This window comes from Phragmites australis, chromosome 2 (assembly GCF_958298935.1).
Source record: "Phragmites australis chromosome 2, lpPhrAust1.1, whole genome shotgun sequence".
Classification (NCBI taxonomy): domain Eukaryota; kingdom Viridiplantae; phylum Streptophyta; class Magnoliopsida; order Poales; family Poaceae; genus Phragmites; species Phragmites australis.
In genome coordinates this window covers 31,930,909-31,948,632 of record NC_084922.1, presented here as the reverse complement: position 1 = coordinate 31,948,632, position 17,724 = coordinate 31,930,909, and the positions used below count along the sequence as shown (strand labels likewise).

General features: G+C 57.0%; 1 protein-coding gene across 1 annotated transcript; it reads left to right on the top strand.

The window, feature by feature from the left end:
* The first annotated feature begins 480 nt into the window (after positions 1-480).
* Positions 481-2,053, top strand: LOC133908396 (transcription factor WRKY19-like). The gene is made up of 3 exons (XM_062350404.1): positions 481-994; positions 1,100-1,225; positions 1,334-2,053. The coding sequence occupies exons 1-3, from the start codon at positions 666-668 to the stop codon at positions 1,863-1,865; spliced, it is 987 nt and encodes a 328-aa protein (XP_062206388.1). The 5' UTR covers positions 481-665; the 3' UTR covers positions 1,866-2,053.
* The last annotated feature ends 15,671 nt before the right edge of the window (positions 2,054-17,724 follow it).

Below are 17,724 nucleotides of genomic sequence, written 5' to 3'. Positions count from 1 at the left end.
TTGTAAGATGGGGATGTAATGTTATGTAATTTTAACAAAATCCTCACCCCTTTCGCAAAAAAAAACTAGCATCAATAATTGGAAACAGCTGCCCCCAAGTTGCAGTTTTAGTTTAGCTGGCCGAACTAGAATTTGACAAGAAGCATGAATGCCAAATGTGATTTTTTATCAGCTCCAGCCTCCAGATTCTTATATCGACTAGGCTACAATCCACGTTGCTCAGGACCTTGATCAGGGGTCATCAGCAACTGCACCTAGGAGTGTATCACCTAACCCAAGTCAGTACCTAGCAGCACGACGTACCAGTAACACCAAAAGAGCGATCCAGCCGAGCAGGGAACCGGTCAAAGGGTGCACCGGACTAGCGTCTCGATCGCCATCCGGGTCCCACGATCAAAGACCGGTCCAATTCCAAACCGTTGAATGTTACACAGCACAGGTCCTTTTAAACACCCAGGAAAAATCCCCTTTTCCTTAGTCCGGTCAAACTTCTTACTCTTCCACCTGATAAATAAGCTAGGATACTGATGCTCTCAGCTCCTCTATAAGAACTCCCGTTCTCTACACACATCATCAGCTTGACGACACACAGCCCAGCCGCCAATACGTATGAACACTTGAACGGCTAGAATTGCAGAGTGAGCAAGCTAGCTTACCTGCGTTCGATGGAGGGCTCGTCCGAGGAGAGGTGCTTCTTGGTCAGGAATCTGGTGCAGGTGCTCGAGATGGCGAGGCAGGTGGAGGCGCACATGGCGGGCCAACTGGACTGCACGGCGGCCGGAGGGGAGCAGTGCCGGGCCCTGGTGTCCACCATGCGCGCGTCCATCGACAGGGCCGTACAAATCGCCAGTTCCTGTTTTCCCGAGGGCCGACTGGCCGTTGGACTTCCGGAGTCGCCGCCGTCCGGTGGTGATGGCAGCCCGCGCAGCGCCGGGTCGTACCAGGCCGGTGAATCCCGTGGCCGCGGCAATGAGGCCGGGCAGTGCAAGAAGAGGTGAGAGCAAACAAAATCCCAGTCGATTATTCGCACGCGCGCGCGGTTCTTTCTTATGTATGCGTTTGTTCACCACGCACCTGCCGGCCATTTCGGTGAACGCAGGAAGACGCTGCCCAAGTGGAGCACCCAGGTGAGGGTGAGCGCCGTGCAGGACGTCGCCCCCCTCGACGACGGCCTCAGCTGGAGGAAGTACGGCCAGAAGGACATCCTCGGCGCCAAGTACCCAAGGTCAGCGCCGCCAAGATACTCGCCTCGAACGCCGCAGCCTTTTCAGCTCACGAGCGATGCTGATCCTGAACTGCGCTTGAGTATTAAACTGAACATGAACTCTTGCAGAGCCTACTTCCGGTGCACGCACCGGCACACGCAGGAGTGCCACGCGAGCAAGCAGGTGCAGCGAACGGACGGTGACCCGCTGCTATTCGACGTCGTGTACCACGGGAGCCACACGTGCGCCCAGGCCGGCGCGCACGCCAAAACCCAGTGGCCGCGCCCCGCAGCAAGCGCAGATCACTGCCCGCCCCAGGCCCAGCTGCAGCCCGGGCAGGAGCAGACTTCCGCCTCCACGGGGTTCGAGGGGCCTATGCCGCCGTTGTCGCTCCCCTACAAGCCGTCGGTTGCCGACGATACTGGTGGCGCGACGAGCAGCAGTTTCCCGGCCGGCGGTGTCACGGCGTCCTCTTTCGTGTCCCCGGCGACGCCAGCGTGCCGGCAGGTTGGCAGCAGCAGCAGCAGCTACGCGGTGGCCAGTGCCCGGAACGTGCCTGACGTCGAGCTCGACTCCACGACAAACTCTTCCATGGGGGACATGGACTTCATGTTTCCCCTGGACGCCGCCGATTTCTTGGGGAACCCCGGCTATTTCTAAGCGGAAACGTTCCTTGGCGCCGGCAAAGCCGCCAAGGCGAAACGAACGAGCGGCCTAGCGCTCACTGTAAAACCTCCCCTATCCACTCTTCAAGTCTGTAACGCTAGCTAGCAGCCTAGCACAGAGGACTAGTACATCACAGGTTCATCTGTTGCATGCACTTCAATTTTAAATCTCCTTTCATGTTCTTTTGGTGCACACATGATTATTTTCCCAGCAAATCGGCACAAGCAGACGTCACTCGGCGGATGATGTGGTCCTGAATTCTTGGTCGAATAATTTGTACGATGCAGAGGAAGTCACGATGTAATCCACACGAACAGATGTATCCTGACGGATCCGATAACCGAGAGATTCAAGTTGCACTAGCAACAAATACTGTCCGTGTCCCGTCGCCAACACGAATCAATTGCCGTCATCCGCAGGTTACTGACCGAGAGATGACAGCAGCAACAGCGACGCTGCCGTACGCCGATGTAGTGAAGTGTGACGCTGACACACTTTATACCTTGCAGCACATATGCTCATGCTCCCGGCCGGTCCTGCCCGCGCCAGACAACCATTTCCTAAGGAGCATAGATACATGTACGGTCGTAAACACGGCGGCGCATGTCATCGTGTGATGCACGTGAATGACGGGGATAGAACTGGGCGAATTTCCTCTATGCTATAAAAAAATAGCTTTTCCCTCTATACTATCAAAATTTCGAACTGCTTTATCTTCCATCATTTTTATCTTTCTTTTCCTGTCACTCCGTTAGCCCTGTTGGAGAACTCCAGTCTAAAATCACTATGCATCATATAAGAAGAATTAGTTCATACAACCTAGGACTAGAAGTAATTTTAGATTGTGCAAATGTTAATGAATTTTACAAGATTTTTGGATTTTATTTGAAGCCGTAATGATTGTTAGATATTTTTAAAGTAGTTTTTTTTAGAGATTTTAGTTTAAATTATACATAGATTTATTGGTGAATCCAATTAAAAGATTGCGGATGAATTATAAACACGAACAAAAAGTTCTATGATTTTTAAAAAAATAGAATACCACTGATTTTTTAAGGAAAAGAGGCCAATGTGTCCTGTGAACAGTACCCATGAATAGTGATTTTCGACGAGAGTTCTACCAGAGGAATGATGGAGTGACATGAGGGAAAGAAAGATAAAAATGATGAAAAATAAGGAAGTTTGAAATTTTTGATGGTATAGAGGGAAGAGATACTTTTTTTGATAGCAAAGAAAATATTCACCCTAGAACGTGTAGTAGGTAGGCTATGGGCAACTAGTAACTATGCATGTGCGACATGCACGTATAGTTTTTATACACGCACATAGATGTCCTCCACATCAATAATGCCGTAACAAGTTCTAGTCTATCTCATAGTGTCTAGCCCAAGAATAGTTGCCTTATTATCTTATCTCAATATGGATTACATGTCATTGTGACAAAGTAACCAGACTTTCCAAACCAAGACACCAAAATCATTGCATCAAAGAATCGTGTTTGCACGTCTTGATCTCGTCCAGGGGAAGTCCGTGAGAGCATGATTCTTAGATCAACCTCGGAAGCACATTGTCGGAGGATGAACTCCACAAGCGGGGATCCAGAGGAACCCCTTTGAGATTCGGCTGGGGGGATGATTTTGAATCTACCTCGTACGTGAAATAAATGAGAGTAAATGGGATGCAGGTGGGATGGATGATCGGATGCTAGAGAAAATAAATACTCAGGGGATTTAGACAGATTCGGGCCGTACGGAGCGTAATACCCTACTCCTATGTGTATGCTATAAATGCTCTAAAAATGCATCTCTGAGGATCTCTTGCGTTACAAGGATTTCTGTCTAAGTCTAAAGCTTTGTGTATCTTATTCTTCGTCTGTTGAGCTTCTTGAACTTCTTTGTTGGAGCACCTTCAGACCCTGTCGACTTGAAGCTCCTTCGGGGAGCCCGCCCCTTCTTATACCCCGTCGGGGCGGCCTAGCGTGCCCAGAAAGGAGAGCGCAAGTTCCAAGGTGCCATAAATGGAAAGCAACCCTCATGAGCTGCAGCTTGATGTTACGGGAAAGGTTGAAAACGCGCCCCCGTCCGGTCCTGTCGTCATCATACCGCTTTTCAGCGGGTGCAGCAGGGAGGGACCACCGGGCAGCCACCGAGCAACCCCGCGTGCCCGCCCGGTTAGAGCCAACTTGCCTCGAGCCCTGTGTCGATATCCTGAGGCGCGCCGGATGATGCGCGACGGGACCCGCCGCATTAAATGTCCCCACGCCTCCCTGCCAAGCAATGGCAGAGACTGACAGCAGGCGTGGGGGGAGTGGTTGGAAGTGACAGGCCACGCTCCCTCTTAAATGTAGCATTGGGCCTCTCACCAATTGACTCCTCACCGCTGAGCCCTTGTGGGGTCCACCGGCAAGGGGCTTCTCAAGTCCTCAGGCAACTCTGGGTGCTCGGGGACTACTGTTCATAGCCCCGAGCACTCTCTTCCGGATATGCCATTTCTCGGTCCTCGGGGAACTCAAGCGCTCGGGGCCATGAACTCTCCCGGAACTGTGTCTGCTCGGGTCATCGAGGAACTCAGGTACTCGGGGACCACTGTTCATGGCCCCGAGTGCCCTCTCCTGGAACTTGTACTTCTCGGGTTCTCGGGGAACTCGGGTACTCAGGACCACTGTTCATGGCCCCGAGAGTCCTCTCCCGGAACTTGTACTTCTCAGGTCCTCGGGGAACTCGGGTACTCGGGGACCACTGTCCATGGCCCCGGGCACCCTCTCCTGGAACTTGGTCTTCTCGGACCTCGGGGAAAAGTCCCCGAGGGATGGCGCCATGTGGCACTCTGCTGTCCTGGCCTCGAGACTCGGGGACCCTTGGTTCCCATGTCACCGACAGCAGCCCCCGGGCCCATTGGCAGGCAATGACCCAGAGACTGCGGATGGGGCCCTTATTTCTTCGAGGCCGATCCTAGCATCGATGCCACGTCGCTTGTTCTCAGGCGCTGAAATTTTGCGGTCTTGGCAGTCTTTCAGGCCCAGGCTTTTGGTACGACCCCGGCGGGGAACCGAAATGATGCATGTCCTTCCAACTTCCGAGGAGAGTGATAACGAAGCGGGAGGCGTGCGTGGCAACCGTGCGGATCGAGGATAGTGCGCCTGCCAACCGCACGGATTGAGGGAGATTTGCTTGGCAACCGCGCCGATCGAGGGGAATGGGCTTCGCAAAATACGCCACAGAAAGTGCCGTTTGAAATCCATAGGATATAAAAAGGAAGGATGAGCAAACCGTTGCCCCCTCACACCATTCTTGCGATCGCCACCTCCTGTCTTCTTCTTCCTTGCGCACCGGGAGCTCTCGCCCTCTTCAGCCCGTAGCGCACCCTTCTTCTCAACCCCTCCAGCACACTCCCCACCCAAAAAATGCCGAGGGCAGGAAGCAGCCGTCGGGACACATCGAGCTCCGACAGCGTTCTGCCGAAGTCCCGCTTTAGGAACGAGGAGGGGGCAGAGAAGGTCAGCAAGTTGATGGTGCCTGCCGACCAACGGGAGGCGTCGGTGGTGACGCCAGTGAACTTTCTGCCCTCCACACGCCGACCGGAGCGGACCGTCATCTTCGTGTCCTTCGTCGCCGCTGGACTGGTGCCACCATTTTTTACTTTCTTCCTCCAAGTGCTGGACACATTCGGCATCCAGCTGGCCCACCTGAGTCTGAACTCGGTGGAGATTCTGGCGATCTTCGCGCATTTTTGCGAGATGTTCGTGGGAGTGCCACCGTCGGTCGCTCTGTTCCGGCACTTCTTCGTCCTTCGAGCGGCCAGGAAGAGAAAAGGATCCGACAGGGTGGAGGTGGTCGGCTGCTGCAATTTCCACCTGCAGGAGGGGCTCGGCAAACTCTACATCCCGCAAGTGCTGCGCAGCAAATGGGAGGACTGGAGCCAGGGCTGGGTCTACGTTGACGTCAGCCCCCATGACCGCCTCACGCTGCCCCAAACGCTGACGGAACCCCACAGATCGACCTGGGAGGCGGCCCCCACGGAGGATGAGCGCCTGCGCCCGGTGCTGAACCGCATCGACGACCTCCACCGGGCGGGGCTGACTTCATTGATGGTGGCTGCCAACTACCTGTGCCGCCATCTGGCCCCCTTGTGGGAGTGTGCCCGCGCTGCCTGGATGTACACCGGCTCAGGCGACATCACGAGGACCCACATTGGCCCGGACGGTGACCTCGACGAGGGGGCGCTGGCGACCCTACTGAAGGTGGTGATCGGCATCGACGACCTCGCCCGGGCGGTCCTACCCCGAGAGGAGCTGGCGCTTTGCATGGATCCGGGCCAGGCGACACTGCAAGGGTCCATGCCGGAGTTCGACGCCCAAGGGCTGGTGGATCGTCCGGGGCGCCGGAACCCCGGGACCATACAAATCCCCAGGGTGGATGACAACGGAGGGTGGGGTGCCGCCGCTTAAGGCAGCAAGCCAGCGGCCCGAGGAGACAAAGGGAAGCGTCCCCGGGCATACATTCCTCAGCCGTCTTCATCGTCATCGCCGTCACCTTCGCGACAACGGCCGGTGGCGGGCGGCGCGACGGAGGGTGGTCGAGGCGGCCAATCTTCAGGAGCGGAGTCCGGGACGGAGGCCAGATCTAGGGCGTGGGAGCTCGAGGGCCAGGGCCCAGCTAGCGGCGCAACGGCTGGCGGCCGGGCCGACCAGCCGCCGGAGAAAGGCTCTGGGGCGGCCGTAGGGGCCGGCCCACAACGGCCCGAGGGCCAGAGCCCTCCCCCGAAGAGGGAAGGCGGAACTCGGACCGAAGCCGTAGAGCCCTGACTTCCGGATTTCTGAGTCTCGGTGGCGGTACCGCGGGCCGAAAACCACGTAAGTTTCCTTTCTGTCTCGAGCATATATGTCCAGATTTTGGCTTGCTACTAACCTTTTTTGTTTTCAGGCCGCCCAAAGACCCCGCAGGAGGCCAAAGGCAACCGGAGGAGCCGAGGCCAGCCCCTGTTCTAGGGCTGAGCACGCCTGTTCCAAAGCCGAGCGCGCCAGCGGGCGCGGAGCTGAGGGCACCAGCTAGCCCTGAGCCGAGGGCCTCGGCCGGTCCCGAGTAGCAAACACCGACCAAACCTGCCCCAAGCCCTCCGAGGACGGAGCGAGTGGTCGTGGGGGAGGTGGTTGCGACGAGGGCGCTGCTGGCGCGACAGCCATCGGGGACCCAGAGCGCCTCTGCACAGAGGGCTCGCAAGGGACCCAGCCCCCGACCGCCTTTTGGCCAGGCCCCGGAACCCCTCCCAGGAGGTCATTGGGCGGCTCAAAGTGGCCGTGGAGATAGAGCGGGTGGAACTCGAGAAGGAGGCGGGCCACGGAGCTGCTTGCTCAGGAGTGGCAGCTGTTGTCTCAGGAGGAGGCGGCCGGCAAAAGGGAGGAGGCCGTGTGGTCTACCCAGGCGGACTTGGCCCACTAGAACGACGAGCTCGAGCATGGCCACGCTGAAGTCCTCCGCCGGGAGGAGGAGGTCGTGGTACGCGAGACCGACGTTGAGATAAAGGCGGTGGCCCTTGATGCCCGGGAGGAGCAGATCGCGTGGCGCGAGGTGGATGTCGCCTCGGCATCGTCGACCATCATCACCCGGGAGGAGCTGGTCACCAAGCGGGAGGCCGACCTGGCTGCCTGGGAGCAGGCAGTCGGGGTCCGGGCTGAGCAGTTGCAGCGCGCTCAGACCGAGATCCCGTCCGTGAGGGGCGTCCCTACCAGCGCAGCCGACGGCACTAGCCTTGAGGACCGGCTGAAGAGCACAAAGGATGAGCTCGAGACCATCATCGCCGAGTGGACTAACGTGAAGCTGATGATGCGGGACATCCTCCAGCAGGCACGGAACTCCGTGAAGGCGGTCGGGCTCGGACACGTGCACGTGGGTGAGCAGTCGCTAGACAAAGAGACGACTGGCCACATCGCCCTCGGCTTTGCGGAGATTGCCTGGTGCCTCGAGGCCCTTCCAGACGCCGTGCAGGAGCTGGCGTCCCGGGAGGGGCGTGCTCTGCCCCAAGCGGTGGCCGAGCACGTTCTCGCCTGCTATCGCAGTCGAGACTCCGCCTTCCCGCTGGAGCCAGTCCAGCAGGGCGTGGTAGAGGCCGAGGAAGCTGCCGCCCGGGAAGCCGTCCGCGACGTCGCCGCTGAGGTGGCGGCGTGTTTTATGTGGGAGCCGGAGCCGAGCAGCGACGTGTCTTCGCCTCCGCCAGAGCCTGCAAATAGTTAGGTTTTTTGTTTTTGGAATGTTGTAAATATGGGAGTGATCCCCTCCAGAACGGTTCCTTTGAATATAATAGAAGCCTTTCTTTGGGATCGAAACTCCACTACGTTCGTCTTTATATTGTTTGCTTTTTGCTTGATGTCCCGAGAGGTACTGGCCGGACCGAGCCCGGCCTTCTTCCCCCGAGAGTTAGGTTGCCCCGACCACTCATCGTATGAGTAGCGGGACCACCCGAGCGTCCAACCCCCAAGCCCTCACGAGTCCGCAGCTGCTAAGTCAAAGAGACACAGACACGAACTTCCTTGCTCGGGAGATAAGTCCATCAGCATGGTGCACGCCACGACCAGTGAACACTTTCCACCCTGCGACCTCTCAAACGAGCAGACCGGAGACACGTGTGGGTGGAAACGTGACCAAAAGTCCCCACAGTTTGGTGGTGTTCGGGGTAGGACTGACCAGACCGAGCACCGACAGCCCGCCCCTGGGGTCTAGGCGGTCCCGACCACTCTTTGTTCAAGCAGTAGGATTACCCAAGAACCCCAGAGACTCGGTAGTGCTCGAGGTACTGCCAAGCCGGCCGAACACCACGGCCACCATAAAGGACCTCGGTCAGCCATCGCCACCTGTACGGTACATCGACCACTGTCTGTTTTTGTCGTTCCGGAAAAGCGAGCACGTGGGCGGGGTTTTACGTGAGGAGACCATCTCGCCGAACAGATTAGAATGCGAGGGTCCCGAGGATAACTCAGGAACAACAGTTTATTGTGTATGTATGAAAGGAAATTCATATAACTTTAGTTACTCACCGGACAGCTGTCAGCCTTCCGGCCGACCGATCAGGAGGGGGTATATGCCCCGAGCTCGGGGCACCCGGGAACTTTGGTTCCCTCGTACGGAGCGCCTGAGCATTGGAAAGTAGGTGAGAGAATAAGGGGCTAAGCGGTCCCGACCACTCATGTTCGAGCGGTAGGATTACTCGAGGACCCCGTAGGTTCGAGCAGCGCCCTGGGCACTGAGGCTCTTATGATCGGGCTGCTTTGTTCTTGATCATTGATCTGTAAACTTAAGAAAAAGGAAAAGACTCTTTGCTTGGTGCGCTTTGTTAGTGCGATACTTATTATAGAGTGCTCTCGTTTTTGACCCGAGACCTCCCGAATACCCGGACCGGCGAAGTGTACAGACAAAGGCATAACCAAGAGGTCCAATGGTTCGGTGATGCCCAGGGCAGGACTGACCAGGCCGAACACCGACCGCCTGCCCCTGGGGTCTAGGCGGTCCTAACCACTCTTTGCTCAAGCGGTAGGATTACCCGAGAACCCCAGAGGCTCGGTAGTGCTCAGGGTACTACCATGCAGCCAGACACCACAGCCTACCACAACAGACTTAAGTTAGTAGCTACTGCTTGCGCACGTACCGACCGGGATCCGTTTTTATCAACGGGAAAAATGAGAGATCGTGTTTTTGTCGCATAAATCGAGCATCTCACCAAACAGATTAAACATATGGATTTCAGAGAGAAAACTCAGAATAAGAGTGTATATTGACAATTTGTACAGAAGTGGTAACTTACATGGTTGGTGGCAGCCCCCGGCCATCTTGGACAGGGGGGACCCCTGGCCTGGTTGGCCCGAGAATGAACATGCCGTCTTATGGATAAAACTTGAGCAGATGCTCGATGTTCCACGTGTTTGGGAGTGACTACCCATCCTCTGTGGCCAGCCGAAACGAGCCTTGTCGCGGGACACCAGTCACGATGAAGGGGCCTCCCCACATAGGGGAGAGTTTATTCTTTCCTTCGCGCGTTTGGGTGCGTCGAAGAACTAGATCCCCAACCTCGAGTTACCGAGCCCGTATGTGACGCTGATGATAGCACCGCACGCTCTGCTAGTATCTGGCTGCTCGGATGGCGGCTCATCGCCGACGCTCCTCCAAGTACTCGACGTCGTCGCGTCTTCACTGTTCCTGTTCGCCTTCTGAGTAGGCATTCACCCGAGGGGAGCCGAGAGTGAGCTCGGAGGGGAGGACCGCCTCAGCGCCGTATACGAGGAAGAACGGAGTCTCCCCGGTGGCGCAACTTTGTGTGGTCCGGTTGGCCCATAACACAGCAGGCAGCTCGTCGATCCACCCTTTCCCGTGCATTGCCAGCACGTCGTAGGTCCGGGTTTTGAGCCCCTTCAGTATCTCGGCATTTGCACACTCGACTTGCCCATTGCTCCAAGGATGAGCGACAGAGGCCAAGCAAAGCTTGATGCTGAGGTCTTCGTAGTAGTCCCCGAACAGGGCACTTGTGAACTGGGTGCCATTGTCGGTGATGATTCTGTTTGGGACACCGAAGCAACTTGTGATACCGCGGATGAATTGAAGCGCCGTGTTCTTGGTAACCTTGGTAACTGGGACCGCCTCCGGCCACTTGGTGAACTTGTCGATGGCGACGTAGAGGTATTCATAGCCCCCGATTGCTCGGGGGAATGGACCCAAGATGTCCAACCCCTAGACCACGAAGGGCCATGACAGGGATGGTATGGAGAGCCTGAGCTGGCTGGTGAATCTGCTTTGTGTGGAACTGGCACGCCCTGCAGCGCCGAACTAACTCAGAAGCATCCTGGAGGGCTGTAGGCTAGTAGAAGCCTTGCCGAAAGGCCTTCCCGACCAGCGTGCAGAACGATGCATGGCCACCGTACTCACCCTCATGGATCTCAGTGAGGAGCTCACTGCCTTCTGCCCGGGTGATGCATTTCAGGAGGACACCGTTCGTGCCGCGCCGGTCGAGATCCCCATCTACTATGGCATAGCGTTTGGACTACCGTGCAATCCTCTCCGCAGAGGCATCATCCCCGGAAAGGATGTTTTCTTTTAAGTACCCTCGGATCTCATCGATCCACGAAGCATCTTGAGAACCACCGGCAAGCGCAGCGCACTCACCGGGCGGTGGCACCCTGACGGGATCTCCCACTGAGGGTGCTGCCTGGATTCCCTCAACTAGGCTCGAGGGTTCCACTTCATCCTAGTCGGCAGGCAGGACGGATGGCCGTGTGATCCTTTCTTCAAAGGCTCCGGCTGGGATGAGCGCCCGGGCAGAGGCCAGGCGGGAGAGGTCATCGGCCAGAGCGTTGTCGCGGTGAGGTATGTGCCGCAGCTCTAGGCCGTTGAAGTGCCTCTCCAGCCTCCTGACTTCCGCCACATACGCCGCCATATGAGGATCCGCGCACTGGTATTCCTTGGATACTTGGTTGACCACCAGTTGGGAGTCTCTCTTGACCAGTAGGCGCCGAATCCCGAGGCCCACTGCTGCACGGAGGCCAGCGATGAGGCCCTCATACTCTGCCATGTTGTTGGTTGCTCGGAAATGCAGTTGTACGACGTACTGGAGTACTTCACCCGTTGGGGAGGTGAGCACCACTCCAGCCCCCGCGCCTTTCAACGTGAGGGAGCCGTCAAAGTGCATGACCCAGTATTCGGGCCTATCTTGCCCGGGGTACACGGAAATCTCTTCATTGTCGATCTCAGGGACCGGTGTCCACTCTGCCACAAAGTCGGACAGAGCCTGGCTCTTGATTGCCTGATGGCTGACGAAGTGCAGATCGAACTCCACCAGCTCCACTACCCACTTGATGATACTCCCAGTGCCTTCTCGATTCCGGAGGATCGGCCCCAGTGGGTATGTGGTTACCACCGAGACCTTGTGCGCCTGGAAGTAGTGGCGCAGCTTCCGGGATGCGACGAGTACGGCATAAAGCATCTTCTGGGCTTGAGGGTATCTTGTCTTGGCGTCTCACAGGACTTCACTAATGAAGTACACCAGTCGTTGTATACGGCGGGCCCGGACTAAGGCCTCGCCTAAGGGCTTGTCACAGCCCCCAGCTCGGCGCAGTGGTCAGGGCCAGCCGGGCTCTCGGGCTCAACTCCCTGGTCAGCAGGAGCCGAGGTCTCGGGCTCCACTACCTGCTCGGGGGCGGCTGGGAGCTCGGACCCAGCACCTTGCCCCGAGTACTCGTCACGCTGTACCACCAGTACCATGCTCACGACCTGAGGAGTGGCCGAGATGTAGAGCAATGAAGGCTCGCCCTCAGAGGGGGCCACTTGTACGGGCGGTGAGGTGAGATACTTCTTTAAGTCCTGAAGGCCTGCTCGGCCTCCGGTGTCCAGTCAAAATGACCGGTCTTCTTCAGCAGTTTGAAGAGTGGGAGCCCTCACTCCCCGAGCTTGGAGATAAAGCGCCGTAGGGCCGCCATGTAGCCAGCGAGACGCTGTACCTCCCTGAGTCGAGCCGGGGGACGCATCTGCTCGATGGCCGGATCTTCTCTGGGTTGGCCTCGATTCCTCGGCTGGAAACCAAGAAACCGAGGAGCTTGCCCGCGGGTATCCCGAAGACGCACTTCTCGGGGTTGAGCTTCAGGCGGGTAGTGCAGAGACTATAAAAAGTATCAGCTAAGTCCTCCAGCAGGGTGGCGCGGTCTCGGGATTTGACCACGAGGTCGTCGATGTAAACTTCGATGTTGCGGCCAACCTGCGAATCAAGGGTAATGCGCACAGCCCGCTGGAATGATGACCCAGCGTTGCGCAAACTAAAAGGCATTGAGACATAACAATAGGTCCCCACCGGGATAGTAAAAGAAGTTTTTTCCTCATCCTGTTTGGCCATGCGGATTTGGTGATAACCCGAATTTGCATCCAAGAAACACAAAAGATCGCATCTCGTAATGGAATCTACAATCTGATCTATGCGGGGTAAAGGAAAAGGATCTTTTGGACAAGCCTTGTTTAGGTCGGTGTAGTCGACACACATCCGCAGCTTGCCGTTTGCCTTCGGGACGACGACTGGGTTTGCTAGCCACTCTGGGTGGAGGACCTCTCGGATGAAACCGGCGTCGAGGAGCTTGCTGACTTGCTCCCGGATAAACTCCTGGCGCTCTGGCGCCTACCGCCGGACCTTCTGCCTCACCGGCCGTGCGTCTGGTCGCACAGCAAGGTGGTGCTCGATCACCTCCCTAGGGATCCCGGGCATATCGGATGACTGCCATGCAAACACGTCGACGTTAGCCCAGAAGAAGGCGATGAGCGCGCTTTCCTATTTGTTGCCCACGTCACCGCTGATCCAGACGACCTGGGACGAGTCTTTGCCCACCACGACCTCCTTCGTGGGGATGGAGGCGTCGGCGGCGAATCGGGGTTTGGATGAAGAGGGTCCTGGGCCCCCTGGGTGTCCTTCAACCTCGGCCCGAGCAGAGACCAAGGCCGAGTAAAGCTGCTCGACGCAGGAGACGGCGCTGCCGGTCTCAGCGGGCACATAGATGGGGCTAGCAGGGCCCAGCATCTTAACTGCTAGCCCCGGCATCTTAACCGTGAGGTAGGCATAGTGCGTGACCACCATGAACCATGCAAGCGCCGGGCGTCCGAGTATGGCGTTGTAGGGCAGGGGGACTTCCGCGACGTCGAAGACGATGTTCTCCGTCCGGAAGTTGTCCCGGCTCCCGAATGTGACGGGCAGCTCGACCTGACCAAGGGGCAGGGTGTGCCCTGGTTTCACCCCGTAGAAGGGGAGTGATGACTTTAGGCGCCTGGAAGGCACCTGCAGCTTCTTGAAGGCCTCCTGGGATAGGAGGTTTAGGCCTGCACCCCCATCGATCAGCACTCTTCTGACTTTTACATTGCAGATGGTGAGGGGCACTAAGAGAGGTAGTCGCCCCACCCCTGCAGTACTCACGGGATGGTCCGCCAGACTGAAGATGATCGGGGTGTCCGACCACTTCAGGGGCCATGTGGCCGCAGTGCTTGGGGTGGTCGAGCACACCTCACGCCGCATTGTCTTGACGCAGCGACGAGAGGAGGGCGTGTACGTGCCCCCGTCGATGAAGGCGACAGTGTGCTTAGGCTTTTGGAACCCGAGCTCTTGGTTCTCGGGGGCGGCTCTGTCGTCGCCGCCCCTGCGGTGCCCCTCGGTCTCCTTCTGGCGCCGCTCGACGAGTCCTTTAACCGACCGGCACTCAGTAAGGTCGTTCCAATTAGTTTGGTGGATCTCACACCACTTTCCCAGCTCGGGCTTCACGGGAAAGGGAGCCCTCGCGGGAGCGGGCCTCCTGTCGACAGCCGCCCGGCGTGCCGGCCTGCGGGCAAGGACCTCTGCCGGCACAACAGGGGCAGCGTCGTGCCTCCTTCTCCTTTTCTTTTCCCGCCTGTCAGAGCGGGAAGGACCTGCCTTGTTGGCAGCGGGTTGCTCAGGGCGTGGAACATGCCACGCCTGAGCCTCCGCCGCCTTAGCGCACATATCGGCCAACGTGAAGAGCTCCGCGGTGGTTTCAACCTCATGCGTACCTAGCTTTTCGAGCATCCGTTCGTCGTGGATGCCCTGCCAGAATGCGACGATGATGGCATGGGGGGTTATCCGCGGAATGATGTTGCGGACCTAGCTGAAGCGCTGTATGAAGCGTCTCAGTGTCTCCCCCTCTTGTTGCTTCACGGCATGGAAGTCGCACTCCAAGCCGAGGCGCGTGAAGGTGCCTTGAAAATTGGCCACGAACTTGTGGTAGAGATCATCCTAGGAGACGATGGACCCTGGGGGTAAGTTCATAAGGCAAGAGCGGGCAAAGCCCCTCAAGGCTACGTGGAAGTAATTGGCCATAACCTTTTCACTGCCGCCCGCCGCTTGGACGGCGATGGTGTAGATCTGGAGGAACTCGACGGGGTCGATGGACCCGTCGTACTTCTCCGGTAGTTCTGGCCGGAACTTGGTGGGCCAGTTGACCTGACGGAGCTCGTTAGTGAATGTGCGGCAGCCGGTGCCGTATCCCTCGGCGCTAGCAGCGCCCTTGGGAGGCGAACGCCGGCGCACCGAGGAGCCTCGATGGTCACGAGCCGGCATAGAGGAAGCCTGGTCCTCTCCCTCGGTCTCGAGCCAGGACTCCCGGTGGCGCTCAAGGGTGACGCGTGCATCCTCGACAGCCCTCTGCTCATTGAGGTGTAAGCGAAGGTCCTGAGCTCCTGTGGTGGCCAGGGGGTGGCACTCCGCCTGGAGGCCCCCCGGCCGGTTCTGCCGCCACCCGAGGATGGTCCGGCTTTGGTTGCGCCGCGGTGGGAGGTGGCCCGAGAGCTTTCGGCCAGCACCTACCGGTGAGCTGTGCCCACCAGGGCAGCCACCTCCTGCATCCAACGGCCTTCTGGGGTCTCCCCCGCTGCCTAGACGGGCAGGTGCCTGAGGAGTGCTTGCGCCGCAGGCAACGCACTCCCAGGGCTGGCATCACCGAAGGCGAGCCTGCACCGTAACGGTGCCTGGCGTTGTCCAAACGAGGATCTTGCGGCAGGGGCGTCTGCCGCTTGCTAAGGGTTAGGCGGCCCGCCTGCGACGGCGATGGTGGCCCTGCTGGGCCCAGTGCCATTGTCCCCAAGGGAGGGGGCTGCCGCACGGGCCGACCGCTGCTGCTGCTGAGGAACAGCAGAAACTGGGGCCTCCTAAGCGATGGGCTCCACCTCTTCGCTGGAGTTGGACCCGGTGCGTTGGAGGCGATGTCCGCCTGCCATCTTTTCTGCAGAAAAAAAACCAGGTTCAGGGATGCAACCCCCCTAGCTGGCGCGCCAGCTATCGGAGGATGAACTCCACAAGCAGGGATCCGGAGGGACCCCCTTTGAGATTCGGTCGGGGGATGATTCTGAATCTACCTCGTACGTGAAATAAATGAGAGTAAATAGGATGCAGGTGGATGGATGATCGGATGCTAGAGGAAATAAATGCTCAGGGGATTTTAGACAGGTTCGGGCCGCACGGAGCGTAATACCCTACTCCTATGTGTATGCTATAAATGCTTTGGAAATGCCTCTCTGAGGATCTCTTGCGTTACAAGGATTTCTGTCTAAGTCTAAAGCTTCGTGTGTCTTGTTCTTCGTCTGCTGAGCTTCTTGAACTTCTGTGTTGGAGCACCTTCAGACCCTGTCGACCTGAAGCTCCTTCGGGGAGCCCGCCCCTTCTTATACCCCGTCGGAGCAGCCTAGCGTGCCCAGAAAGGAGGGCGTGAGTTCCAAGGCGCCATAAATGGAAAGCAACCATCATGGGCTGCAGCTTGACGTTACAGGAGAGGTTGAAAATGCGCCCCTGTCCGGTCCTGTAGTCATCATACCGCTTTTCAGCGGATGTAGCAGGGAGGGCCCACCGGGCAGCCACCGAGCAACCCCACGTGCCCGCTCGGTCAGAGCCAGCCTGACACAGCAGGGCGGCAAGCGATATGCCTCGAGCCCTACGTCGATATACCGAGGTGCGCCGGATGACGCGCGATGGGACCCGCCGCATTAAATGTCCCCACGCCTCCCTGCCAGGCAGTGGCAGAGACTGACAGCAGGCGTGTGGGGAGTGGTTGGAAGTGACAGGCCATGCTCCCTCTTAAATGCAGTATCGGGCCTCTCACCAATTGACACCTCACCGCTAAGCCCTTGTGGGGTCCACCGGCAAGGGGCTTCTCAAATCCTCGGGGAACTCTGGGTGCTCGGAGACTACTGTTCATAGCCCCAAGCACTCTCACCCGGATATGCCATTTCTCGGTCCTCGGGGAACTCGGGCGCTCAGGGACCACTATTCATGGTCCCGAGCGCCCTCTCCCGGAACCGTGTTTGCTCGGGTCATCAGGAACTCGGGTACTCGGAGACCTCTGTTCATGGCCCCGAGTGCCCTCTACTGGAACTTGTACTTCTTAGGTCCTTGGGGAACTTGGGTACTTGGGGACCACTATTTATGGCCCCGAGCGCCCTCTCCTGGAACTTGTACTTCTCAGGTCCTCGGGGAACTCAGGTACTCGGGGACCACTGTTTATGGCCACGAGTACCCTCTCCCGGAACTTGGTCTTCTCGGACCTCAAGGAAAAGTCCCCGAGGGATGGCGTCACGTTGCACTCTGTTGTCCTAGCCTCGGGACTCGGGGACCCCCGATTCCCATGTCACCGACACACACGCTTCGCCAGCAACAATTGTATCTATAATGCCCTATCTGGTATTATATTAAGCAACACATTAGATAAAAGAAGGACATATGTTAATGATACAAGGTTCAAATAAATAGATGACATGTAATACTTGATACAAGTGTGAACGTATGAGAGTTTGATTCTCTGGTTTCGAATTCCATTCGAGCCTCATAGACTCTATCTTTACATATATATCAACAACCCACTATTGAAAAAAGACGGCGCTCATAATGATATGTTAAATTCTTCAATTCTCATCTGCAACTTAAAACAATAATATTCTATAGTACTAGCATGTTTGCTGGACTCGTTACAACCATCTATACAAAATATAAACTCAAAACCAGTCACATGGGATTAATAATTCCTATGTATGCAAAGATATGTCATAATCCCATTCGAAGATATGTGGCCCAAGTAGATTTCTATGCTCTTGTACGATTCTAGAGAATATCTCCCCGCTGTTCTCCAAATATACGTCTCGACAATGAGCCAAGAGACTATGTATCCGGAGAACAACAGGGAGATGCCATCACAATTCTCTCTAGAACCGTACAAGAGCACATAAACCTACTTGGGTCACATATTCTCAAACTGTCCAAATTTCGTGGATAATTCGGGAGCATCTTCTTATAAATATGATATGTTTTCAAGTCATATTTATAATCAAACACTCTCGAACGA

What these genes read in the sequence shown, in the direction of transcription:
- LOC133908396 (XM_062350404.1), top strand. Translation starts at nt 666, where the DNA reads ATGGAGGGCTCGTCCGAGGAGAGGTGCTTCTTGGTCAGGAATCTGGTG. An exon ending in GCCGGGCAGTGCAAGAAGAG is followed by an intron (nt 995 to 1,099) that starts GTGAGAGCAAAC and finishes CGGTGAACGCAG; the next exon opens with GAAGACGCTGCCCAAGTGGA. An exon ending in CTCGGCGCCAAGTACCCAAG is followed by an intron (nt 1,226 to 1,333) that starts GTCAGCGCCGCC and finishes GAACTCTTGCAG; the next exon opens with AGCCTACTTCCGGTGCACGC.